The sequence below is a fragment of the Ambystoma mexicanum genome, chromosome 4q (assembly GCF_040938575.1).
Source record: "Ambystoma mexicanum isolate Mex_15411 chromosome 4q, UKY_AmexF1_1, whole genome shotgun sequence".
NCBI classification, from domain to species: domain Eukaryota; kingdom Metazoa; phylum Chordata; class Amphibia; order Caudata; family Ambystomatidae; genus Ambystoma; species Ambystoma mexicanum.
In genome coordinates, this window is record NC_090928.1 from 1245416359 (window position 1) to 1245438683 (window position 22325).

The following is a 22325-nucleotide window of genomic DNA, read 5'->3' on the forward strand; positions in this document are numbered from 1 at the left end:
CTACTAGTGAATGTTTTCTAAATGATTGTGTAAATAAATGTCGAAGTATTTTCACCAAGAAACCCTGAGTATAAGTGTCTCCTTTACTGCTCACATTCCCTCTTGAGATAGGCCTGGCTGCTCAGCTCACTACCAATAGTGTGTGATACAGACCTATACCAAAGGTTGGTTTTTGTTTCATCTGTAGTCCTAATTGTGTTTGGTGTTCCCAGAGGCTACTGCATGCAATTCTGCCTAACACTAGTTTATCCCAGAGAAGGTATTTAAACCTTCGGGAAATCTGGAAGACTTCCCTTTGCCACTGCACTGAAGGTGCTGTGTGACGCAATGTAAAAGATGATGCCCGTGGCGATTGCCAGACTCCACAACCAAAAGAAACAGTGGTCAAAATCACATTAAAATGCTTGAGAGTGGGATAAATAAGGTCTCACTCTCGCCAGGTAAAAAAGATCAAGTCCTCAAAATCCAGCAAAGTTGCAGGGGGTCTCTAAGGTGGAGAGAATTAGCACATTTCTGAGAATTCTCCCTAACACTTGGCTACTGGCACTGTGATCAGGTGCCGTTCTTAGTTTTGAAGGTCCGGGTTTGTGCCAACGTGCAGACAAGATTGTTTGATATACCATTTGATGGACACAACTTGTTTGGAGCCCTCCAGAAGGTCAAATAATCTAAAGCTACAGCCAAGTCCTTGGGACTCGCAGTTCAACAGCCTACCATACAATCCTCACGAGGCAGGGGTTTTCACCCCTTTCTGCCGTTTACCTCGAGGGGCCATAGGCAAAACGCCCCAGGAAGAGGCCAAGTCAGATGCTTCCCAAGGGGTAGAGGAAGAGGTGCGCAGAGAGGGGGAATCACAGCGGCTGCTGCCCCTCAGCCACTCCACCCCCGTGACGCTAAACCTTGGTGACTGGAACAGGCAGAGACTACTACCAATGCTTGGGCATTGCAGGTGATCTGTCAGGGTTATTGCCTCCCTTTTCTACAACTTCCACGGACCACTGTTGGGTAAGATTTCCATATCTATTATAAATCTTCCTGACCTGTGTCAAACCCAGAACCTTTTTCTTTGATTATGTAACTATTTAACCTTGTCCCTAGGTGAAGGGGAATTCCCCCCCCCCCCCCAACCTAGTCTTTACTTTTTTTATGGGTCATCTTTTTATATGTCTCCATGGTGTATGGTTGAAGTTATAGTTTCCTACAACTTTTGGTCTTAGGCTGGGTTGCCCCTATGGGCTCCCCTGTTTATTTCTTTCATGTACTTGGGTGAACTACAGTTCCCAAATAGTAAAGGGGGATTTTTATCCCCCTTTACGTTTTATATATTGAGCCCGCACACCCAATTTATGGGGCGTGCGGGGGGATATAATATATCCCTGTTCGTTCTTGCCTGTAATATTTTTGTTACATGTGCAATTTTGCTTGAATGGCTGGTGGCAGTGGTTTTACCATTTGACATTGTCATTTTCTACTTGCAGGCTGTCATTTCAATCTTGCTAATGCACATAATGGTCCCAGTTTTTCTAAAATGGTGGGATCCTTCTTTTTTGGCCATTTCTTGCTTGCTTGTAGTTTCGGGGTCTTCCCCAGCCATTCGATGAGGGAACGACTTTTAGGGAAGATTCTCAAAAATGTGCAAATTCCCTTCACCTTAGAGTCCCCCAGCAACTTTGCCGGATTTTGAGGAATTGATTCTTTTACCTGGGGAAGATTGTGGGCCTCTTTTTTTCCCCACCTTCTATGGGATAAACTACTGTTTCCCAGAGAATGTAAAGTTAAATTGACTTTACTAGTCTTTTTAAATTCTTAGACCCAGCACACACTATAGAGTGCTGGAGGGGCTACCTAGTATCCGCTGTGTCTAGAAACTCATGTAGCAGTCAAATGCTACCCTTTTCTATCGAAACGGCTGGTGGCAGTGGTTTTACAAAGAACTACCATGATTTTTCGCGAGCACCGGTACCAAAAATGTGTGCGGTCCATGTTTTTCAAGATGGCGCCTTAAGCTCCTTTGTTTAAACGGGTCCCAGTCTTCTTTTTTCGCCATTTCATTTTGGAAAGGTCCTTCTAGTGTTTCTTTGTGCACCAAACCAGGTTTGGGCCCTTGGTTTCTATGCCTTTGGCGGGTTTCAGGACTGAAGACTGCCTCTGGCGTCTGAGTGTCTGGGGTGGCCAGGAAGTGAGGAAGGTACCCAAAACTGTGCTTAGTCTCCTAGGAGACCCTAATGCACTCTGGCGTGATTGGCTGGCTGTCCGGCAAGGACAGTCACCCTGCTGGGTGAGTGGCAGCTAGGCTGGAATGAATGGGAGAAAACTGTTTAAAAGACGAATCTCTTGGGCGGGAAAGCAGAGTCGACCACTGGAACGAAAGAACCGAAGACGAGCTGGAAGAGGACGGCTGCTGCAACTCCTGGACCGTTGGTTTGCCCGGTGAAGCCCTGCGCAGGGCCGAATTGCCAGGTTCACCTCGACAGAGAAGCCCCTTCAAGGACGACTTCTTCCTTTCAGTTGGTTGGACCAATCAACTCGTAAGCCACCTGAATACCATTCTCGAAGCTGGTTAGGATTAACTAGGGGGAAGGACACCAGCTTGTGTGCTTGAATTACAGCTACTCGAACTGAAGTGACTCCATTTTGTCAGCGTTTTCCAACGATCTCTTGCAGTGCAGGAGTCCCCCGACCTTCTCCCTCCTGTGCCCATGACTGAGGCTCAGGAACAGTGAGATCTGCAGGAACTGCCAGGAACCAACGTCTTCGGCTGCATCTTTTGCTTCATACTAAGATTCTGAGCCAACCCGATTGAGAGAATGCCTCTCTCGCGGTGAAAGTTCATGAAACTTTCCCAACTTGCAGGCCTAATCGGCTTGTGACCCAACATATGATTCTTTTTCGTACAAACTACTACTGAGAACTTTCGCACAGACTTTACTGTTTACTTCAAGAACTGCGTTTTCCTATCCAAGACTCTAGTCCATTGACTTTGGCCTAACCCTATTGAACTGAATGGAGTCCTCTAGTGAAGTAAAACTATTTGCACCGCCTAAGAAAGTATTTGTGATCTAGTCTGCTAACCTGTGCCTTTTTACTCCCATTGAAAGTAACTGAAATGCCATTTTCTCCTATTTCAGGGGAGCCTAATTTGTTCAGAAACTCATTGGTTTGTTATGAAGTGTGTTTAAGTATAATAATTAAGTTGCCTCCTTCTAGAGAATGTTTTCTAAACGATTGTGTAATAAATTAAGCTTTTCACCAAGAAACTTGGAGTACCACTGTGATTGTAAGACCTCTGTGTAACCTCTTGTACTGCTCACATTTCCTCTTGAGATAAGCCTGGCTGCTCAGCTCGCTGGCACAAAACTGTGTAGTACAGACTTATACCAAAGGTTGGTTTTGCATACACCTGTAGTCCTAATTGCATGTGGTGGTCTCAGAGGGTACTGCATGCAATTCTGCATAACGACCTCAGTGGGAGCTTTGCTTTCGTTGGGAATCCTTTGTATTCCCCGCCAAGGCTCGAGTGTCTGAGAAGGCAGGAAGTGAGGGAGAAGTCCAAAATTACACGGCCCTTTTGTCTTTCACCTTGCCTGGAAGACTGATCTGAACGAGGTGATGCGGGACTGGGAAAACCTGATGCTCAAAGGCCTTGGAGGACACGGACGGGAGAGACTCTAACCGGCACACTAACTGCCTGCCCGCTACCTCCTCCCACCAGCTACACGCTACACCAAACTTACTCGGGGGTGGGTGGGGTGAAGGCCTCAGCTGGGAGACCCTGGTACTCGCGGGTCCCCGACCAGCATTCCAACACATCAGTGCCAACAATAATTGGACTCTTGCCTCCCCCATAAACACGCCACCCCATGTGCCGATTGAGAGGAGCGCACGCGCCCTTGTGAGGGCAGAACCCCTGGACAGTCTTGCCCCTGGGAAGGCCGTGCCACACACAGCAGAGCAACGCAAAATGAAACTGGTAAGGCACACACCCCAACATAGCCCACACTCAAAGTGCAAATTGGGAGCGAGCCTTGGGTGCATCGTCCGCCTGCACTGACACTGGGGGAACCAAAGAAGAATATACCTGGGGGACAACCACCAGGCGCCCTCCCCATGACAAGGAGGGAAGAGTGCAAGTGATTTCTGATGTTTGTTAATCTGCTTAGAATCACATGCTGTGCATATGGTCCAACATCCAGTGGTAATTGCGGAGTATTGCATCTTGTCTTTCTAGATTCGAAAGGGGACTTCGACATGGGCGTGCCTGTAACACTATCCCTATGTGACGTGTAGTGTACCCAAGAGCCCTCATGTGTCAAGGTCCCTCAGATTGTTTTTTTTCCGCACAGCATACTGGTCGCCTTGATGCGCAGCTCGTAAAACGTGCTTATTGTCCCATCGACCTTTGGTCGAATAATTATATAAAATATCCATATCACCCTATCCGGCCCTTATTTTGACGGCTGTTGGACTTCCGCCGAAGACCTTCAAGAACTCAACGGACAGTGATCCATTTGGCACTGCAGACGACGTGGACGGGCCTTCCGCCGGGCTATACAGTAGGGAGAGTGGGGTCAGGGTGAACATTCTTGAGAATGCCTTTCCCTTTCCTTCATCTTTACCTTTCGGTCTTCATCACACTACCCATCCTCCGCTATGGAGAGGACTCCATTTAGGTTTTGCCCTAATTGTAGGAGCAAATTCCCTTGGAAAAATAGGCACAGACGGTGTAACCGGTGCTTGCCACTCGATCATAAGGAAGAAGGCTTGTAAGTTCCTCCATCCAAAGACATTAAAGGAGCGTAGAGTAGTGTCAAGCGGTGGGCGGCCTACGGTATGTCAAAGGCCGAATTTTCTCCCGCTGCCGCAGCCACCGAATGCGACGGTGAGAGTGCTGATCATACACCCCGAACTGCAGGTTGTTGACGTTTCGACGGAACGCTCAAGTTCCGCATAGGCCCTGGTAGGCATGGATTAGGCACTGCCATGGGGAAGTTGCACCCCGGCGACAAAGACGGACATGTACACAGCACACAACCCCAAGTAATTCTTCGGCCAGGTCGAAGAAGACTTCAACGCCAACGGGTACACGAGAAGCTCCGGCGGTACTCACCGACCGTCTGGATCGGTAGCCCTCCCCACAGCCACAAATGCGCCTAGCGACCGTGCAATCAAAAACAAAGGGCGCTACCCCTAATATACCAGGTTCCGTCGAGACGCTTCGCAAGGTGGTGTCTGGCGACGATAAGGTTCCGGTTCTGCCGAAAAAGGCGCAGAAGATAAGGCCCCGGCACCGCCAAAGAAGTAAGCCGCTGAGGACAATGCCCTGGCACCCGCGAAGAGGACCCCCCGCCACCCTTGCAATTGCAGACTGAAGCTACGTGCCACCTGACCACGGAGGACGTCGCCGACAGTTTAGCTAGGATTGTTGCTGCCGATTCTCAGAAGCGGCAACACAGGGATGCACCGAGTCCCACGGAAAGGCCCAAGGATCTGCTAAGGACCAAGGATGGCCTAAGGCGGGGTACCGGAACCCACCCATAAGCTGACAGAGAAGCACAGACGTCTCACCTCTGTCGGTACCTCAAGAGGAGTTCTCCGAGGGCAAAGAAGTGCTATTTTCGACGATGAGATGAAAATCTCGATGCTTTTCGACGGTTGAACACGATCAAGACCTTTTTCCACCTCTAGACCATTCTAGATCCTCGGTTTGGACTAGAGAAAAGTTTGAGAACTGTATGGAAAGGCTGGACAGGTTTGTTTCCCAATCAGAAGAACCTACACCAAGGAGGCCAAGGGATGAGAGCCCTATGGCCCCCTGTTACGCTCACCTGGTTCCCACAGGGGTGTCGGGCAGAACTGGACAGCCATGGTCTCCACCAACGTGATGCGTAGTGCAGAGATGACTGACTGGACTGGCCCACCTAGCTTTGTCTGCTTGACCCGTAGAAGTAGTCTCCTAAAGGTGGAGAAAGGGAATTGGCCACCCGTGGAGTTGAGTATTAGCCCCTCGCTGCGTCCCCATTTATCACCTCTGATATTCCCGTTCACAAAGCTCACCTTATAGTTTTGAAATATGAGCTCTCCATCCTGCGAGGAACGCAGGGGCGCGTTGATGGCCAGTTACTTCACTGGCTTGAGGATATTGGAAGCGTTCTAGACAAATCTTGGCTCCAAAACTCCTGGCACGGGCCGTAAGTATATAGTTATAAAGAGTTCAAAAATATCTGAATGATCACTCTTGTCCAATTCCTTTGTTTATCTTGCAGCCTAGACCCAAAAGAAGATAGTTTTGTGGCAGCTGAAAGCGTTCAGGTAAGAGTCTGTGCTATCCCACACTGTCCGTTAAATGATGCCAAAGTTTAACTCGCTGCTGTCTCCATAGCTCTCAACTCACCCGCTTTTGGCGGGTGTCTCCCGCCTTGCAAAGGACTGACTCACCCGCCAAGTCTCCTGCACGCCCATTCATTCCAATGGGCGTCTCACCCGCCAGAAACAAAAACGGGTGATTTCAACCGGCTTTGCGAGACAAATGATTGAGAGCTATGTGTCTCTTTTCGGGCGTGGTTTAAACGGCCTCCAAAGTAGTCCCAGGTAAGTATTCCTCCACAACCACAACCGAGTAACAAAATAGTCCCTAGGTAAAGTAGTCCATTCCAAGCCTCACATGGGCTTGGATCTCTTGCAGCATGGTCTGCATCAGGAAAGTTTTAACATATGAGCCTATGGCGCCAGGACTGTTCCCCCATATGAGCCTGCCGCCACAGACGCCAAGACTGTACCCATATAGCCCCTAACAAGCGTTGCTGGGCTTTCTCTGGGTAACATGATGCCTGCTTTCGGGGTTGCTGGACTTGGTCTGGATGCCCGGGGGTAGGCATCATGACACCCCAAAGCTAAATTTCCAAGACTTTTTGACCCCTCCTTAGAAGAGGATATATACAATTAAGACCTAACTGAGGATGACATTCCTGCTGACGCTCAGGATGAGGAATTCATCAAGCCTGAGGACATGCATGATCCCTTTCTCTGGACTCTCCTCAGGCCACTCCCACTAGGCAACAACCCTTGCCAGTGGATGACCAGTTGACTTTCAAAGTAATGTTGCGTAAAGCATCTGATCACTTTAAAGTTGCTGAAGATGAAGCGGTCCCCGAAGCTGACTTCGTGGAGGAGAAACCGTCGGCCAGCCAGGCTATTCCTCTCAATTCAATCAAACATCTGGCACCCTCCTTATCAACATCTGCTCTCACAAGAGGTGTCAACCCACAAATAGAAAATCTTTTCGCCCTTCTCCACCAGACCCTCTGTATATCAGGTCCTTCCACCCCAGACTCCCTGGTGGTGACTACGACACGAAAGAGGACAGGGGTCCCATTGTCAACAGGCGAGGCACCCCCTGATAAGGAAGGTAAGCGACTTTACGCCCTTGGGAAAAGGATCACGGTCACGGCACCATTCTCAACGCGCATTGCCAACAACAATACCTTGTTGGCCAGCTATGCCCAGTGGGCCTTACTACAGGAAGGCATACAGGAGGTTCGAGAACCCCTACATACTCGTCTCCTCACCACTGTCACTGAGGGCAGATGGGTGAACCAAAGCATTCTTAAAAATACTTTGGATTCTGCGGAAATGGCTGGTCGATCCTTTGCTCAGGGCACACTCCTGAAGACATGCATGGCTACGGAACTCTGGATTCAAGCCAGAGACGCAAGCGTCACTGATAAACCAGTGGAAGAATCCAATCCACTTGGGATTGCGGTCGATGAGACCCTCGAGGCTGCAAAAAAGTTGTATGACACCTTAAAAACACTGGACCAGATTACACACAGACCCTCTACAAGAAGAGGATCTGGGTCCAATCGTTTTTTTCGTGGCCAACGCTTGCCTCAACAATAATATTCATCAGAAACAATTGGAATTCTAAACCGGGAAATAGCGGATACACCACCCCGTATCCCCAGATGGGTCAGCGACGTGGCAAAGGAAGAGGCCGGAACTCTACACCCAGAGGCTCCCTGGCCTCAGGTTCGAAATGACCCGAAGATTCGGGTTCCCTCCCATGCCTTCCCGGTCAGGGATGGCTAACATTGTTTCTTCTGGCATAGGAGGGAATAACTACAGACCAGTGGGTGCTAAAGACTGTGGCCTACTGGTACTGTATCGAGTTCAGCTGGTCCCCAACATTCAGACCTCCACGAGCACGACGATTGACACCAATCCATCTTTGCATTCTTCTGCAGGAAGTTTAGACACTACAGTAGAAAGGAGCCATAGAAATCGTACCTCTGTCACAGGTAAAAGAAGGTATTTATTCAGTGTACTTCCTTGTACCCAAAAAAGATCTAACCATGTGCCCGGTTTTAGATCTGCGCCCAGCGAACAAATTTGTAAAGCCACAAAAGTGTGCATGGTCACACTGCAGGAAGTAATCCCACTGCTATCACAGGGAGATTACATGGCAACACTGGACATGAAATATGCATACTTTCATATTTCAATGTTGCCAGAGCACAGAAAATACCTCATATTTATGATACAAGACAAACATTATCAGTTCAAAGTACTGCCCTACGGCATAGCATCTGCTCCAAGGGTATTTACAAAAGTACTAGCGGTGGCAGCAGCACATCTGCGCAGGCTATCCATCCCAGTCTACCCTTACCTCGAGGGCTGGCTCATAACAGGGGACTCTTACGAAACATGTCTGTTAAATACCCAAAAGACGATAGATCTTTTCAGTTTGGGATTCTTTATCAACGAGAAAAAATCCAGCCTAGACCCCAGTCATGTCAAACAATTCCTAGGGGCTCTAATTCGAACAAAGGACGGCCTCGTCTTCCCCCTCCAACAAGAGGGTCCAAAACATGTTTCAGATCCCTCAGTATGTAGCCAGCCGAGAGGAGACTGTACACAAGGGTATGCGACTGCTAGGAATGATGGCGTCATGTATCTACTTGGTTCCTCACACGCGCCTGCGCCCAATGCAAGAGTTGCTCAACAGCCAGTGGTGTCAGGCCAGCGTACAATGGGACGATCTAGTGGTCGTCTCGCCGGCCCTCGTTCTCTCGCTGCAGTGGTGGTGGAGGGACAACCTCTTGAAAGGGAAATCCTTTACCACCTCCGCAGTGTAAGCCACTCTAACCACAGACAACGTCTCTTAAAGGGTGGGGAGCTCACCTGCTTCAACAAACCGCACACAGTTTGGTCGTCAGACGTAGCATCCAACCACATAAACCTGTTATTGAAGGCTTTCCAGACACAACTGCAGGGGAAGACGATCCTCATCCTCACAGACAGCACCATGGCCATGTACTATCTGAACAAACAAAGGGGCACTCGTTCTCCCGGGCTCTCCAAACTGTCCTAGAACATCTGGAAGTGGGCTCTCAAACGCATCATGTTCCTGTTATCGCAACATGTTCCAGGTGAACTCAATATTCTGGCAGACATACTCAGCAGAGACTTTCTGTTGCCCAAGGAGTACGAATGGCGATTACACAGAGACATTGTCTCCAACGTTTTCGCAGAATGGGGCTTCCCAGAGATCGATTTGTTCGCAACTCTGGAGAATGCTCAATGCCAAGATTACGCCTCCAGGTACCCCCAGAACCGCCCTAAGGGGGATGGACTCTGGATAGCATGGTCAGGGAAATTTGTCTACGCTTCCCCAACAGTCCCCTGCCCCCCACGACTCGCCTTCTCAACAAGATCGTGCACAAGATGCACCAGGAACCAGTCACGATGATACTGGTGGCCCCGCCAACCCTGGTTCGCTCATCTGATGGAGATGTCCCTATGTCCTCCAGTCAAACTGCCTTGCCCGTACAACATGTTACAAGACAGAGGGGAGGCGCTTCACCAATGCCCGCAGACATTGAAATTAGCGGCCTGGCTCCTGAGGTCATAGTTTGGACACCTGCAACTCCCTCAGAAATGTATGGACATTCTCAGGGAAGCAAGAAATCTGAACACCAGATACTGCTATTCCAGTAAATGGAAACGGTTTGTCATCTGGTGCAACTCAAAGAGCATTAACCCGATTAACTGCTCTCCCACACACATTGTTTTAACCAAACTCATTTACTTGACTCGGGCCTGGTCTTCAACTCCATAAAGGTGCACCTAGCTGCACTTTAAGCCTACACAACATCACAACAGAAAGTGTTGTGGTGGAAGATACCAGTTATTAAGGCTTTCATGGAGGGAGTGAAGAGAATTCACCCTCCCATTTCTAACCTGGCTCCCGGATGGGACCTAACCGTGGTGTTGACTAGGCTTTTTGGAGCTCCCTTCGAGCCCATGCACAAAGCAAGTCTTAAAGACCTCACCCTTAAGACTGCTTTTTTGATAGCAATTACCTCCATCAGGAGGGTAAGTGAACTACAGGCGCTCTCGATCCTAGATCCCTTTGTAACAGTTCTCAAAGATAAGGTGGTTCTGCGCACTCACCCTAGATTTGCACCTAAATCCATTTCCAAGTTCCATATGAACAAGTCAATAGAACTACCAACGTTCTTTCAGAATCCTTCAAGCCTGGGAGAAAGAACCCTGCACACACTGGATATACGCACAGCTGTCATGTTCTACATGGAAAGAGCTCGACCAGAAAGACTAATCCGTTTTTCGTTTCGGTGGCAGCAGGAAGAGGAGACGCAGTCTCCAAATCCACCATCTCTAGGTGGATCGTTAAATGTATCACACTCTGCTACACCCTTGCCAAGAGAGAGCTGCCCTTCAAGCCTAGAGCACATTCCACTCGAGGCACTGGGGCGTCCATAGCATTCATTGCAAATGTTCCCCTTGAATCTATTTGCAAAGCGGCAACCTGGAGTTCTGTACACACCTTTACAAAACACTATTGCCTAGACACTCATTCTAGGTCTGATACTCAGGTGGGACAGGCAGTGCAAAGACATCTTTTCACTACTGTTCCTTCTCATAACCAACCTACAACTCCGGGTACTGCTTGCTAGTCTATGCACAGCATGTGATTCTAAGCAGATTTACAAACATCAGAAGACATGCATTACTTACCGTAAAAGCATTTCTAATGGTTGTATCTGCTTAGATTCACATGCGCCCACCCTTCCTCCCCGCTCGGATGGAAGTTACATAGACGTCTTACTACTTTCTCTCTTTTCTGTACTCACGATAGTCATAAGGCTCCCTCACGGCAGAAAAAATACAATCTGAGGGACCTCGACGCATGAGGGATCTTGGGTACACTGCACGTCACGTAGGGATAGTGTTACAGGCACGGCAATGTCGACGTCCCCTTTCTATTCTCGAAAGACAAGATGCAATACTCAGCGGTTACCACTGGATGTCGGACCATATGCACAGCATGTGAACCTAAGCAGATACAACCATCAGAAATGCTTTTACGGTGAGTAATAAATGTCATACGCGAAATTGAACTACACAGGAGGTGAAGCTCCCAGCCCCCTACAACCAGGACAGCAAAGATAGATGCTGCAGCATGGCCCGATACATCGTGAGGGAGAAGACAACCCCACCCCCCCCCCACCCTATTAAGACAAAAAGAACTGACAACGGTCTGGGAAGACACACTACAACCAGCAAACATTAATATGTCAAAAATCCAATAAACCTCAAGCAAAACTACATTTTGAATAATCAGCCACGTCCTCCACAACCTTACTCCCCGGAGAGGACTCCCTGGGGGCACGACGCCAACGCCCGCGCTTGGGTGCTGGGGTTTTGTGGGGGGGGGCATTCAATGACATTAAGAAAATGTTTGGGTAAGTGCGTGCAAGTATACATTCCCTGTATGGAAAATTGGACACTGACATGCAAAGTAGACCACATGCAGGTAAGCCTGGATAAACATGGGGAGGGTATCTACATTCAAAGACGAATCTTGTGCCACAACGAGGAACATGGTCCTAGTTAAGAGAACCCTCAAGGAAATCTGACAAACAAGATGACCTCCAATCCTGATCCTGCAGGAATAATCTGAGAATTGTTGGGGTGCCCGAAGCTTGCGACCTATGCAACATGCAAATGATGGTGGAACACTTGCTGGGAGAAACCCTTGGGCATGAAGGCTTCTCAGTGGTCTTCATTGTAGAGAGAGCCCATCATATCCCCAGCAGGAAACTCCCAGTGCCAGGTGCCCTGGTGAGACTTATAATGGCTTGCCTGTTGAACTATCTATAAAGAGATCGAGCCCTCAGGAGGGCTAGAGAATTGTGATCAATAACATACCAGAATGCACCAATCTGCTTCTTCCCGGACGTCTCAGACAAAGTGCAATCATCCAGGAGAACTTGTATTGATGTCAAGAAAAGACTCTGAGCAAGGGACATCAAGTACACAATGATATTTCCGGCTAAACTAAGAGTGGAACACAATGGCTGTGCGCAGTTCTTTCACGCACCGGAGGAAGTTAACATGTTCCTAGGGTCGCTGTCTGGGGCACCACGCTCGTTGGGAGAACGATGGACACAGTGTTGATCCCCTTAGAGCATAGATTTGAGTATAAACTAGACCGTTGGTCTAGAGGCTCACCCCAAAATAGGCATTGGAGCAATGTAAGCTACATGGGGCTTTTATGGTGGCTGGTACCATAGCGCTTCTCATGCGTGAGCAACTGTTTGTTATGAAGTGTGGGGGTAACTAGCAGGTTGGGGTTGCTGGTGGGCGTGGGGGGGTGTTAGGGATTGGATGGGGTGTTGGTAACTTGCAGTAACCGTTGGTACTTCCTCTTCTCATTGGTCACAAGAACGAAGTTGGCACAGACTTGGGCATGTAGCGCAGGTTTGAGTGAGACTTGGGATACAAGTTTAGGAGAGGCGAGTACAGCTGAGGTGGCGGGTTGCCTGCAACTGGTGCCTGTGGATAAGGGGAAGGAGTGTTCAACTTTAGGTAGCCGAGGTTGTATTTTGTTGCATGCATTCAGAAGGGTGCATCAACAGAATGTAGAATTGCAGGCGAGTGCCCGAAGATTGGAAAAGGAGCTGGCTGCCGAGAAACAGATTGCGTTAATGCAGCAGCCACAAATGAAGCTGTATCATGACAAGGCGGATAAATATCAAGCAGTAGCCGAGCGAGCTGTCGTAAGGGTCAATTGAAAGAGAAGAGGGAGATTGAATACCCGTAAAGTAGCAACAGTAATTGCCTCGGCAGGGGTTGATTGGGACCCTGACCAATGGGAGGGAGATGTATTTCACAGTACTAGTTCAGAGAGTAATTCGGATAGGGAGGTACTGCCCAAACCCGAGCCCGACAAAAAGATGACTGCAAACCCTGTGCTGCACAGGTGAGCTGGACCACCAAATCAGAATTATCCTCGAGGTGGTTTAGTGCATTTGATAATGTTGGAGGACTATTCTCAACAAGAGGTTGGGGAAATAATTAACCAATTGAAACAGAGGAATGGTGAGTCACTATTGACATGGATGGTTAGATTATTTGATGGAGGTGGCCTCAAAGTGCCTGCCGTTGTCCCATGACACCCATATTCAAGAAGTAATGTGTGAATAAAGGGCCTGTAAAGAGGCATTTATATTCCAATTGAGTCCAAGAATGTTTAGTTTGTGTAATAGAGTGAGTGGCTCTGTAGTCATTACACGTGTCGGAAAAGCAAAACAAGCACCAACACATAGCACTTGTTATGTTCTCCTTGAGCAGTCCTTCCCTAATCTAGGGCATGAGTATTCTCAGAGGCATAAGGGTGACCCTGGTCGTCCAGGGGCCAACTTTAGGCAGAACCGGATAGGGCACATACTGTAGGAAAGTCAGAGTTCCAGAGGATTTCTCATCTAACAAGTAAGTATCAGACTTCAGATTTGGTAGAAGAATTCAGGGACCTTGTAGAAGGGTTCCAGTGTTTGTCCTGTTTGAAGGGTGTGGGCGAACTCCCAACTATACGAATTACCACCCTACCAACACAGGAGGGGCACAACGACTTTAGATAAGTATTACCTCAAGCCACACAGTACCTCAGCAGTGAAGAAGAGCTTGCCGACTGACACCCGTCATGATGCAGCAACACAGGGCCCAGTCTCTGGATTCTTGGTTGTGGTGAAGAAAGAAAGGATGCTGAGTAGGAAATTGCAGCAAGCATTCGAGAGGAAAGGCTCCCAGCAAAATGTTCTTTACTGCTTGTCGCAGCTCTGTGGATTTGGCTCCCTTTTCAAGGTACCTGTTAGGCAGAAACCTGTGCAGTTCCCTTAGGGACCACTGCAAAAGGCTTAAAACCACAGGTGTTGGCAGTAAACCCAATTGGTAGCAGTCTGTACCACCCAGAGTTACCTGGTAGCTGTGGCTGAGCAGTCAGACTTCTCTCAAGAAGAGTTAGGCAGTATATAGAGTATACACATTAGGTACAAAAATACAGTAGCACAAGCGAACACTGACCAGAGCTTTGTATAAAAGTATATAATTATTTATTTAAAAACACACTTGTAAAAATACACTGGCACTAATGTCAAACAAGTTCAAACAGTCACTAGAAATATATACACCTCCCTGATTAATTATTCGACAAGTCTTAGGAAAAGAACACCACTTATTATGAATACAGGGGTGAGCGCTTAACCAAGATGGCACTCCAATAATAATTTTTAAAAAAGGGAGGGAAAAGGCAGAATTAGGAAAGCACACAATACCAACACTTTTCGAATAACCACAGCAAGTCAAGAAAGGCAGAGTCTACTGTAGAGCAAGAAAGTTCATAGGCCAGGCCCACTCTTGGAGAGAGCAAGGCGGAATGTGCCCAAGATCACACAGTTGAAGTACACTTTAAAAGTCTTTGCAGATAGTTCAAAAGGAGTTGGATCAGTTCAGAAAAGTTAGTTAATAGGTCCCAGGTTGCCCCAGGATAGAGAGTCAAGGATTTATGGGACACCTTGAACAGTCTGTTGCAAGGGAGACCAGGCGGGACACAGTACCTGAAATGGTGAGAAAGCTCCAGCGGGGGCAGTTGTTCCTGGCAGCGGGTGAAAGTCGGTGCTTCGTCCAGGGGGAAGATAAGATCTCGACGTGGAGGAAAGCTGGAGGTCGTTGCACTGCCAGGGAAGAAACCAGCCGCGGAGTTTCTCGGTTAAAAGGTACTACCCTTTTATTCGCGGTAGTGGTGAAGCGTGGCTATCCGGCCGCCGGGGTGCTTGGCACGGGCGATTCGACCACAAGATGATCCAGGAAGGCGAAAAGAGGGCGAACTGGTTAACCCCACCAGTTCAAAGGAAGAAGACTCTCCAGGATGAAGATCTTCGCTGTTGTCGGGAAGTGGTGAGTCGGTTCAGCAGGGCTCCACCGGTGGTGTCGTCGTGGCAGGTCGGCTCAGCTTCTCCCTCTTCGGATTCTTTAGGTCCTGTGGCAACTTCTCCAGTTCCAGTCCCCAAAGCCCTGCTTTTATGCAGAAAACCCCCATTCATCAGTCATAGCTGTCATTCAAACATGCTAAGTGATGAGCCGGGCGGCTCACCACTGAGCCAATCACACAAGAGTGCGACTTGAGTTGCCGAGGCAACGCAGTCCAGGGTGCCTATTCCCCCCCCCCTCCCACACATCCTGTAGACCCAGACAGAGTGGCACCACTTTTGGAGGCTTCTGTGCAGAAAGTGGAACAAAGAGCTCGACTTGGGTTGGAGTCACAGAGGCGAACACAAAAGTGCCATTTTAAAACCGAGTCCTGGCAAAAAGACCCAACTGGGGAATAAATATTAAATAAATAACCCGGCGGTATCTTTAACATTGCACCAAAAAAGTGGTGCGTTTAAAATGAATGGGAAAATCCCATAGGAAATATTCCAGTGGAATATTTCGCATGGTAACCACTGCCACCAGCCAGAAACACGACGAGGGGGGACTGCATAGTGCCCCCTCGAAAAACAGACCCAGGGGCAATCTAATTACCCCTACCAGTACTTCCACAATATGATGGTTTGTACTGGTTCTGTTCACAATTTAAGACTAGTAAAGTCAATGGTGACTTTACATGCCCTGGGAGACAGTAGTCAGTCCCAGGGTATGGAGTCTGTTTGGGGATCACTTTGACACCCCTGTGTTACTGCACTGAGTGTGCTGTGTAACACACTTACCAAAAACACATGAAACCCTATGGAGTAAAAGACCCCATAGCCCATAAAACACATTACAAAGTGAAAGGACATTCTCAAATCATGCCTAAGAGTGGGAGAAAGAGTCTCACTCTTAGCAGGAGAAAAAAATAAACCCCAAAAATCCAGCAAAGCTGCTGGGGGACTCACTAGGTTTGGGAAATTAGCCTTAACAGAGAATTCTCCTAACAGTACCCGATTAAGAACAGTTGTCGTCTGATTGATTTGCCTCGCCATCTCAGTACATCACTCTAGTGAGCGGAATTCAAGGAGTGGAATCTTGCTTCTGGAAATCCAGCAGGAGTCCACCGAAGTTTCTGCAAGATTTGTTCACGGGAGGATGATGCACAGAGCCAGCCTCCAGGTGCCAGGGTATTGGTGGGTTGAAATCCCAGGAAGGTCACAGCTTGGCGTGAGATGGCTCGAAATGCAGGTCGTCTTAAGGCTGATTTGTCCCACTAGACCAAGGGTCTGAGTTGTCTTAAGGACTCCTCAATCGCATGGAAGAAGGGGATTCAGCACAGGCCGCGGTTGCACAGGCGGCATCTCCGGTCGCTGGAATCCGCTACAGGCCTCTTTTCTTCTTCCTCATCAGATTCAGCTGCAGTGGTCGAATAATCTTCAGCTTCCAGATCCAGGCCATTTATCCAGTGACCCAGCCAATCAGCATACAGGCTACATTCAAACTTTGAGGGGTGACTGTCCTTTAAGGACAGCCATCCTCCCAGTTGTAACTAGTTGCAGGCAGACATGCCAGAAGACACAGGACTGAAGTTTTGGACTCATCCTTTGATTCCTGTGTTCAGACACTCTTGCGCTTCTGCAGGCTTCACAAAGGATTCCCGCCAAAGACAAAAATCAAACCATGACCGCCCCCACCCAGGATGACAGAAGAACCAAGAACGGGCAAGCACACAAGACATAGCGAAATAAGAATACAGCAGGTATTTTTGGTCAATGGTGACCCTCCTGTGCATTACCGTGGCTGCGAACACAGCCTGTTGTAAAAATCACACAAGTCGATGGAACTTATCCACGCCACCAGCCATAAAGGGGCCGTGAGAACAGGGTTACAGTTGATCCCCTCGGCACTCCACATAAGGTGGGGTGTGCTGATCTACTAATATAAAATGTAAAAGGATATACAATATCTTATGTACCCTTGGGAACATGTGTTCTGCAAGGTATCAAAGGACTGTAACAGAAATGTTTACAGAACCATTGAGAAAGGGGATACTATGTAACCCCTCAGCACTCCACATGAGGTGGGGTGTGCTGATCTCACAATGGGTATTGTAGAAAGCATAAAAAGTATCCTTCTCTTGGAGACGTTAATTCACACAAGGATCCCAAGAGAAAATAAAAAGGGAAGCCCAAGGCGCTCCCCAGCAACACTGCACAGAAAATGCTTTGTGGTGTAGTAATACAATGTAGATGCCCAAAAAGTTATAGGAAAGTTTGATTCTAAAAATAAAGTATGGAGAGTCACAAAATGACTCCCATAGAAAGAGAAAAAGAAAGGGCAAGTGGGGGGTGGGCGGGGGGGAGGTTCCCACTCACTCAGGAACATAGAAAAAGAATCCACGAGTCCAGCAAAAAGTGTAGGAGGTCTCAAAACCGAGGGATATTTAGCAAAAATATGAATATCTGACCTAATATCACAGGTGAGGAATCGGTGGGAGGAACATTCATCATTAAATAACATTACAGAAAGCGTGAGCATTTGTTCTTCTGCCATTGAAATCAAGGAAGACTAAGATCCAAGCCAGTGGGTTAGTGTGCACAGCTTAAATCCGCAAGCTAGCTGTTTTGGCTACTCTTTAAAAAATAAATCGCCATTTTTTTTTTAAAATACCTAATGATAGAAAATGTTGACACTAAAATAGCACAATAGAATCCATAAAACACTGCTGCCATCCTGCACGGGGTGGGGAGGGGGGACGAATTGCTTAGTTACAAGAGTAGGGAGTAATAAGGTATGCCTACCCTGGTAGCAGATATGAAAGATGCATTACTGCATTACAGTGGGAAGGGAGTTTTAAATAGAAACTCGCACACAAATTCTAGATACAAGAGAAGTCGGCAAACGTAATGTGGGCGTTGGGTAAGATTTTTATAGCCATGATACATCTGGCTGACCTGTGACAACCCCAGAACTTGTTTGCTTTACTTGTGGATTATTTTTCGCTATACATCAGTAAGTGGGAACCTTTTTCCACACTCTCAGAATCTTTTACACTTTTTGTGGGTGTCGTTTTTATTACTCTCCATAGTGTCTTTTTAATGTTATCGTCTTTGCAACTTTTGGCACATACTGCCATTTGTTGCTGGCTTGCCCTTTGGGCTCCCCTTTAACTTTCTCTGTCTAACCTTGTGAGAACTACTGTTCCCAAGAGTAGAAAGGATCTTGGATCCCTTTAAGATTTTATTAGGTGACACCAGCACCCCCAATCCCCCTTATGTGGAGTGCTGAGGAGATACTGGGTATCCCCTTTCTCATTCTAAGTAAAACTGTAACCGGAGCCTCCTGTTAACCTTCCTTCCAATCGACCTGAGGACTCCAAAAACGATGACTCGACCCAGAGCCCTGGTGAGACCCACTAAACTCAAGAAGACCTGCATTTTGAGCCCTCCCATGTTGTGCCGCAATAACCCAATACCCTGGGACCTCAAGCCATTGTGCGATCCACGGTCATCGAATTGCTAATCTTGCTGAAACTTTGTGGGCATCCATCTGGACCTCCAGAGACGTGAATTGAATCTGAACAGTCCCCTCACGAGAGTGCTGAACCTTGCAAACAACGAGAATCCGACAAGCGATATTCAGTCTACTTCTGTCTCCTGAAAAGGGTGCTAAAACCACAGAACCTCATCCAGCCGCAAAGAACCTCTTGCCTGGAGCTTTCCCTGTTGATCTTTGCTTCAAAAGTCTTTCCAGGGTCCTGTGCAGATTCTGAAGTTCTCCTGCTGCAAACTCTTCTTCTGTGTTGAGGTACTTTGCTGACTTGGGAATTACTTAACTTAAGTCTCTTGTGATTCCTGTGTAGCTTTGGGGTGTTTCATGTGATTGGGAGTCCTCTCGTCCAGTGCACCCATGCCCCATCTGGAATCCTCCAAGGGTGTCTTCTGATTCCATGGACCCTCAACTAACTTTGAAAGTAAAATACTGTTTGAACAGTCTTCCTCAGGAACTCCCATTTTGCCTGCAACTGAGCCCTATCTCACCCTGCCTACTGCTGCCTCCTAGGCCACTAGGGTCCCTCTTCTGCCTCTCGGAGAACTCATGTCATAGAATTGGGAAGGGCTGGATACTTAAAGGGGGTCTACCCTGTAACGTTAAACAAGTGTTGAAAAGTTTACTTACTCGTCAAAGCTCTGAGAGTGACCAGTTACAAAAGGTATTCCTTACCTTGAAAGTGTTCTGCCACTTGTAAGTATATGTAAAGTTATTACTTACCTTAGAGTGGTTTTACCATTCTGAAAAGTATCTATTGGTTTTACCTAACTGGAATAGCTGTGTGCCATTCTGAATAAATGTACTGATATACAAGAAAAAAAAGGGGAGATGGCGAGGCACGCACTCCAGTTCCCAGTCAAATTAGACATGATACAAAAAGTAACTGGGTTAGATCCCAAAAAGAATTTAATAAGTATTAACAGGGCTGAATCCCAAAACATTGAAAAAGTATTAACAGGGTTGGATCCCATCTGCTGTTCAGTTGCTGTTTTTGTTCTCCTAGCACTTTCCTGTCACAATCAATCAGGGAGGCTGTGATGGTATGCAGGTGATTCCAATTAGCAGCTCTTAGTCTTTAGGGATTCTGGTAGCTGTAGTTTTCAAATGTTTTCAAATGTTACCAATCAGGTGACCAGGAACCAACACCCCTCCTAGTGCGCAAGTCTTTCCCAAATTTGGGGGGTGGTGAGAAAACCATCAGTGTGGTTCTCTAAAGTGGGGCACAGTAACCCTGGTGCTGGTGCCTCTGGAATGTGTTCCACTATTCAAAAAGTATATTGCCAGTTGATTTACTAAGTGATTCCTTGCTGAGCGTCACAGTACAACTGCTAGAGTCTACTACCATTGTATTGCTGTAAAAAAATGAAATGAGAATTATACATCGAGCTAAAGCAGAGTTATGCATCTGTCTGCTCATAATATATTTGTTGACTTTCAAAGCATCTATGTTGAAACTGGTCAGAGGAACTAAGTTAGTGAAATCTTAGTGATTGTTTTTCTTGATCCCCAACTCAGATCCGCAGAAGTCTTTGATGGAGATTTACAATGCCCCGGTTTACAAAACTGAAGTGGAAAAAATTCAAGCGTTTTTCTGTACTCTGTATATTGAAAGGTAAGTTTCTTTTTTAATTGTATTCGTTCTTCAGGTCTGTTTTCTTTAAAACCAATGTTTAGCATTTGGAAAACCAGTCTATTAAACTATTTGTGTTTCTCATCTCTTGGAAAATTACCTTTCTTAGAATCAGTGCTGATTAATTTCTTTGATAACTTTCCCTTGTGATTTGTGGGACAGTTTTCTTAACAGTATAGTACTTTAGATTCTAAGCCAAAGATGATATATTTCATTGATTAGGTTTAGATAAGGAATCTGTAGCACGTGTACAGAAACATGATCGGCCAAAAGCGTTTTTTTGTTTCTCTGGGGTGGATGAGTGGGTGGGAAATACTACCTGCAGGGCCAAAGGTACCTTGAGTACCTGGAGTGGTGAAGGCTCTTTAAAGACGACCCACAGAGAGCCGGACCTCTTCTTGTCTTTGCGTGTCAGGGATCAGTCTTTCTCTCCCCTCTACGCACAGCGATTCCAAGGGGTCCTTGTTAGGGAGATGTATCATGTTTATACTTTATCCCCTCTCTTATCGAGAACCCCAGTACGTTTTGCTGGATTTCGGGGCCTTTTTCTTTAATCCTGAATGAGTGCAGCCTTTTCCCACTCATTCATTCTTATGGGCTCTGTCTTTTGGAACACTATTCTATGCATTTTACCTGTACTATAAAGTCTATTTGTCTCCATAGCTCTTAAAGGTATCTGTAATTTACTATTGCAGCACATGGCTCCTCATGGGCAGTGTTGCTGGGGACCCTTAGGGTCCTCCCTTGAGATTCTTTTCTTTATCCTAGAGTAACTACAGTTCTTAAGCTCCTAAAACTTGAGTCTGAGAGATTGGCACACACCACCTTCAGTGGAGTGCCAAAGGGATACATGGTATCCCCCTTCTCTCTGCTCCTGTGACTTTTAAGTCAGTCAATCTCGTAGTTATGGCTGGTGGCAGTGGACGTGCTCTACCAACTATTGTGTAATTTATGTACCGCAGGCTATGTCCATAGCCTCGGTAGTGCACAATAGGGGCATCCAAGTACCATCTTGGGGCCGCCCTTCTTTTTTCACCAGTACTAGTGTGGTTGTTCTTTGTTCGCCCTTCTACCATTGTGGGAGAGGGAGGCTGTTGTGTGTGTTTTTCCTTTGGCGAGAACCCTTGATGGCCCCGCCTAGGCTCAAGAGTGTCTGGGCAGGCAGGGAGTGGGGGAGGAGTCTTCCACCCCCCTGCCCCCCCTGTCCTTTGTCTGCCAGACTGCCTGAATAGGACTAGCTACCACAGGGGGTCTGGCTGTCCTGATTGCACAGCCAAACGCCTCTTTCTGTAAATTGCTGAGAGATTGCTGAGGAGCGTGTGCTGAAACTGTTTAAAAGGTGAGGCCCCGGGAGTGAAAAGTAAGTCTACCACTGGAAGCTGAAGTAACCATAGAAGAAGACGACCAGAGATGCCTGCAGACCCTTTGCAACACAGTGAAGCAACCACTGCTGTCCTGATCCCATTTTCTCTGTGACAGAGGAGCTCTGAATAGGATGGCTCCTCCCCTTTGGCTGGTGGGAACAGCCAGTCCCAAGACGAACTTTGATTTGAGCCATCTCCTGAGGTCCTGTGAATTTCCAGAGCTGCGGAACCCCAATACTAGGAGACCTGTAGCCCATTACAAGTGCATAGTCGTGGAAAGGCTGAATCAGTCCAAATCTTTGCTGAGCCCTCAAGGGCAACTCCAGCGATCTGATCCAACTCTCCCAGACCCTTTCATCAGAGTGCGGGACTGCAGGAAGCAAAGAAAATTGACCGGGCACCACATGTCCTTTGGTGCTGCAGAACAGGCACCAAAACCACAGAGTGACCAGAGAAGTTGCTGAAAGTCATGCCAAGGATCCTCCCTCGGGACTGCTGCTGAGCGATCC

General features: G+C 47.5%; 1 protein-coding gene across 1 annotated transcript in view; it reads left to right on the forward strand.

Annotated features, from left to right (window-relative positions):
* The window catches only part of LOC138467361 (exportin-5-like), a 419600-nt gene that overhangs the window by 316445 nt on the left and 80830 nt on the right, over window positions 1-22325 (forward strand). The window contains exon 22 of the mRNA XM_069607325.1: window positions 20338-20434. Within this exon, the coding sequence (XP_069463426.1) occupies window positions 20338-20434 (97 nt within the window). The remainder of the gene's footprint in view (window positions 1-20337; window positions 20435-22325) is intronic.